General features: G+C 38.3%; 1 protein-coding gene across 1 annotated transcript in view; it reads left to right on the forward strand.

The window, feature by feature from the left end:
• cpo (RNA-binding protein) overlaps positions 1-2817 on the forward strand; it is a 252444-nt gene extending 249627 nt beyond the window's left edge. The window contains exons 9-10 of the mRNA XM_073076555.1: positions 24-228; positions 703-2817. Of these exons, the coding sequence (XP_072932656.1) occupies positions 24-228; positions 703-738 (241 nt within the window). The 3' untranslated portion in view covers positions 739-2817. The remainder of the gene's footprint in view (positions 1-23; positions 229-702) is intronic.
• The last annotated feature ends 3183 nt before the right edge of the window (positions 2818-6000 follow it).

Consider the following 6000-nt stretch of genomic DNA (forward strand, 5'->3'; position numbering starts at 1 on the left):
ACATGTGAGTATGATGGTGACAGTTGTCCGGGATTCTCGAGACTGCGGCTGATGACGGGCGGCGGCGGCGCCGGCCCCGTGGCGTTCGTCGACTTCCATACCGCGAGCGACGCCGCCACCGCCATGGCCCGCCTGCAGGGCGCCCTGCTACTCAGCTCCGAGGGGGCCATCCACCTCGAATACGCCAGGCATAAGTTGGCACACAACGGATGGATTCTCGCACATGAAGTATGCACGCGCACCGTAAGAACCGAGAAAAGCGCACACTCCGAGTCTTCAGCGCTGTCTCGCTAACAATCGACTAACTCTCGACGACGATTGCTCTCTTTGAAGAGTTCGCGAAGTCTGGAGATGTAATAAATACGGGTGCCGGCAACTTGCGTCAGCCTGACACCGTAAAGTTTACGATATTAAGCAAAATGAAGGAGCGACTGACTCGGGGTCTGTGCTATATCAAATATCGAATCTCTAAAACTTTGGATTCCATACTTTTCATTGTTCATCATTATCGTGTTTCTACTTTGTGTCCATCATTATATGCAAAGCAATATGGTTTCCAGAGTGATAGGCCAATAATTACTAATGTTTCACCTTGCACCGCGCACAATAGATACTAAATGCCTGTTTGACGATAAATCTAGTGATGTCAGAATTTCTGTGAATTTAAAGTTTCTGTTGTTCATATAATGTTTCTATTACCAGGGAGCCAAAGGCGGAGAAGAGGGCGAACAGCATTAGCTCGTTCGTGACTCTCGGCACTTGACAACCAGCTAACTGAGGGACGCGCTATCTTGATCCTCGCATCGGAATCATACCACCAGGAGATGGAGCAACACTCACTTGCTGCAACATGTGTCACCTGAATGGCTAAGGATCAAGAACAACTACATTTGTTTGTATATACTCGTATGTAGAACAGTGGATGCTCTCATCTCCTATACATTTTCGTTACGTTTACACGCGTCAGGGTGTGGTGTGTTTTGTTAATACCAAATTTAGTATAAAAAGGTTATTTGTATTATTATTAACATTCCAGTTTTAATGTATCTCGTTCGCGATGAGAATTATTAATTGAAATCATTATTTTCCTCTAAATGTAATCTGTTTATTTAATATAATTTTATCGTGTAATATAAGATTTATTTACAACTAACTTATTGTATGAGAAAAGTTTGTATATTTGTTTTTACGAGGCCGATGTTTACAACTGAGAGGATTTGTTATTGAAGTATAGTGTAATACCAGAAATTAAACACTTTAGGATATATCTCATTCGAATAAGCTAAAAACCAAAGGTGCCCTTCATAGAAAGATTACGTTTTGTTAAATAATATTTCAAGTTGAATGATTTTAAATGAAGTTGTATGTAATGATAACGATACTTTCGTTTTAGTCTCAATAATGTTAGCGTATTTAAATGAATTTCATGACTATTTCAAATTATATTTACCTAATGCTTTCTTAGTAATTTTTATAATTAAATCACTCGTTAAAGCGCTGGCACACTAGTGTTGGTCTTACGATCCTTTCTATCTGTAAATGGTATCATTGCAATAATTGTGAATGATGTATTGACGCGATAGGACAGGTCCGCCCCTCGGACAGCAACAGCCGCCGCCGCGGCGCCGCTCGCATCGTATCCCTCGCTGTACGCCCCTCGCGGGACTCGAACCCCGGCCCTTCCACTTCACTCCACTCCACCGTCACGCTCATCTTTCTTGTGCCTTGCGGAAAACTTTTTTCCAACTCTTTGTGATTCTTTATTCGAAACGACTTCTTAGAGAACTATATCTTTACTATAATTATTATGGGTTCCTCTAGACGCTACTATTTGTATACGATGCGATACGATCGAGATCGGTTCAGTCTTGTTGCGAGAATTTAGCCTTGGCCTTATGAGAGTTAAATAACTAAGTGTAATCGTATATTAATTAGTAATAATTACTTGGCGACGAGCGCGCCATCGCTGAATAGTGGAAACGGTTATTCTATTTGCATGCTTTGACGAGCTTTTTGGTAATAATCTAATTTAAAATTTAGTAGTTACTTTTATTGTGTAACCATTAGGTGAATATTATAAAGTAGATAAGGGTATTTATTGTAGAAGTGCAGTATAGTTACATTAATATTTAATGAAAGTTATTCATACATAATAATGAAACGGTGTAATGAAGTTAAATTTACTGAAGTGTTAGGTTTAATCAAATGGAAAATTAATATATTTTTTATTTTTAGCTAGTTGACTATCGCATACGGAATGGATACTTAGTTACCTTATGTTGGGTAAAACGAGGTGACGTCATAAGTACACTTCAATGCGGTATAGCAATAAACCAAAAATAAAATCTTAATGTTTATATAGGTATCTAGTGACGTATTCTGCTGATGTAAACATGTAAAAATTATACAAAAAAAAAAGTAAAAAAAAAATCCCTGCTTAGGCTATAATAATAAGGTTTGGATATTCGGAATAAAATCTTAACGCGACAGAAATCTATGTGGTTATCACGCGAGCGATGTCGTTTTAGGACAGTAATTCCGCATGTGAATTCTTATGAGAAATCTCTTAGTCAATATTAAATAGAAATATCGTCAATTTTTGACTTAGCAAAATTTTATACGTTGTTTATAGTAAATGTAACTTTCACAGTATATATACAGTGCGTCATGGCGTGTAGACCAAAGATAAACAATATAAATAATTATTAATACTAACCTCAAAGCGTACCAAACGTGTATTTTGTAGGGCGCGTGTTAGAGCGGGTATACATTCGTATATTTTTGTCTCTGGCTTTTCGTCTTGATTACGGAAACTCTAAGGTGGTGGTGTCAACCACATATCTACGGAAACAAGACGAAAAGCCAGCAGACCATCGATTTTCATAATGTGTACCCGCTTTTAGACTGACTCTACCAGACCTGTATGAGAAATGCGAGTGAACTAGGAAAAAATACCTGTTGAATATGCTTATTTCTCCTACTTTTTCCCAACCATGGATAATGGATGGGAATTTCGAGAAGCAAAGGATTTTCACATACGAAATAAGCCTAACGAAGAATGAGAAATAGAATATCTTACTCCGCGTGAACTCCGTCTAAAAATATACGATTTAAAAAATGACGTTGCAGGCAAAGTATAGTTGACAAACTATCAAAAATTACTGTATGACTATTGAAACTGGTAAAGCATTCCTCATGTCCTCCTATATAATAAACAACAAGAGAATTCCGATTTCAGAAATGCGTCAGAAATAGCAGAGAAATCAGTATGTGAATTTCCTATATAGTTCTCAAAGACAGCAATGCTCGACTCCTGTTCTATTTAAAATCAGTTTCAAATATATTTCTCTTTTCTATTTGCTCCTACGAGTATATAATATCTTTTACTCTGTAGACCTATTAGGTTCCTAGTTCTACTCAGATTCCTTTAACAGCTCTGGTGGAGTCTCACTGGCGAATGCGTTGCAAGGCGCTGAACTTTTTAGTTCAGTTTGAATATGCTGTACATCGATTTTCGTCGTGTATCAGGGTCGATAGAGTTGTCGGCTTTCCGTGTTGGATCCAATATTTAAACCAACATTCGACGGCACGTTCTTTTTATCACGTACACTATTTCAGCAGTACGTTAAGGTTTCGCTACGATTATCTTAATGCAAATTGATGCGAACGAATACATTGGATCAAATATTTGCCCAACACGAAAAGACATGTCTTATTTAATACATAATAAATACTATTGTAACCTCTTTTAATACTTCTGTCTGTTTATTATCAATTATCAAATATGTTGTTATAGTAAATTTATTTTGACAAGAATATCAAAACTAAAAATTATCTGATTATCTTATATTCGTAATTCACTGTCAGTTATAATAACTAAGCTAAGTCAATGTTTACTTATTTAATTCGATATATAATAATATGCTAATTTGTATGTAAGTAATTGTGTAATAGTATAGTAGCGATCTCCCATACCTTCGGCGTGCGGCGCCCTTCCGCCGGTTTTCAGATACAACGAAAAGTCTGTTATTACCTTTTCTGTTGTAGCACCTTCAGTTCTGTGATGGTTCTCACAACCGACGAAAAACACTTATCAATGTTAAAAAGAACGTTTTTCTGCGACTCCGGTCGGAATAGTTTCGATCGTCGGTCGTGTAAAGCCATCACTAAGTGTGAGCGTTTTTGTCTATACCGATCTCGTGCGCCGTCCAATGCGACGCTGCCGCGTGCGGCGCGCGGGCGGCGGGCAGCGGGCGCCGCCGCCGCCATGATTCCGTCCAACAACCGTAGATAGCGAGTAAGAGACGTCCAGTGGCTGCGGACACGGCTACGTCACCTTTTGCGGGACTACTCGATACATATCATCGTGTAATATTAATGTGTAATTAGAAGTAAAGAGCGGTTTCATAGAGACGTTTATTCTGTATCCTCGTCTACTACTTAATGCAATCGGCTACATGTCACGCTAAGGTCTTTTTCGAGTTGGTTTAGGGTGTTGTCGCTTAGCAACAGAGCTACTCTCAGTCCGGCCGGTCCCGGCGTCCGCGGGTTTGCATTGCGAGCGTTTCGTTGATTTCTATAGCGGTTCTCGCGACCAGAAAGCTTTTAGTCGAGTACGGAGTATCCAGGTATTATGCACTAACCGCGCAGTCGCCCGCGACGACGGACTCGGGCGACCTGATAATAGCTCCATCCTTGCTTATTCTTCGCTTGCGTAACAATATGTCTTTTGTTGGCTAAGTATTCTCGTTTTGTTTTTATTGTAAGAGAGCATTATTCAAACTGAAGCGGTACTATTTTGTTAACGTTTACTGTGAAATCGAGCGGATTGTTCGGAACCGTCGTGACGCGTGACATTGGCCCGCATGTGATAGGGTAGAGTAGGGGTGTAGCATCGCCTTGCAAGTTAGGTTAAGTGAAACGGTATCACACAAACACCGTGCATCGGAAACATATCAATTCTGTGCCCCTTAATAAATTTAGTTAAAACTAATCTAAGAGATACATATGAATAGCGTAAAAAATAATCGTTCGGAGTATCAAATACATAGTAAGTGTTGTTTTCGTACGTTGACAAAATTAATGTGGATTAGACTGTGTTCGCAATATGGTCGTTACGCATAGTACCCGAGTAGTGTCGCGCAATTTACTTTAAGGCTTCATTTACATCTACAGGCATAGAGCGTATCAGACGCGTGGCGTGGCAGACGGCAAAGTTTGTATCGACCGCAACACAACCACGCATGCACGGGCCGTGCCTTCCAAAATGTTTATAGAAAAACATTATTTTGTCTGTAACGGTCCGTGTCTGACACGTTCAATGTCTGAACATATAAATGGGGCCTGACTCGTCGCAATAGATCGTTTTAACATTATTTTTATTGTTACTTCCTAGGCTAATTGATGATATGGCTTAATTACCAAAATATTTTTAGCTGTTCGCTTCATATTTCAGTATTAATGGTTTTGTTTTTGATTTCGGTGACAAAAATGTTAGATCGTTGCTGAAACTTATTTGTATATCGAGCAAAGTAAACCATAAAAACTATATAGTTAGTAATTAATTGTTAGATTTGTGTGACTCGGATTATTTAAAGCTTTTAGAGCAATGGTAAAGTGTTATTGTGGTTTAAGAAAAAAAACATAATGACATTGTAAAAATAGTGATAAATTTAGCTTAATTATCATTATTACAACTTTTATAGATGTTCATAAATTTTCTTTTCTTACTTCATGGAGTATTGTGGCATTGGAGACGTCATTGTTAATTCAAATAAATTTGAGCTCATCCTCAATCGAAGTTTTTATTCAACCGACATCCCTTTGAATACTGAATCGTTCGAGTCTCCAAGTACAACTCTCAACAAACTTCAATATTTCTGTATTCAATTTAAAATTACACCAACTTTTTCAATCTTCAGACAATATTTGAAACATTCGGGTTCCGTTACTGTTATAGAAACGAGTGTGCAACTCTTTATTTATTCTTGTAATATTAAA

The sequence above is a fragment of the Epargyreus clarus genome, unplaced genomic scaffold (genome assembly GCF_041222505.1).
Source record: "Epargyreus clarus isolate Ecla_fem2 unplaced genomic scaffold, WU_Ecla_fem_2.2 ptg000009l, whole genome shotgun sequence".
Classification (NCBI taxonomy): Eukaryota; Metazoa; Arthropoda; class Insecta; order Lepidoptera; family Hesperiidae; genus Epargyreus; species Epargyreus clarus.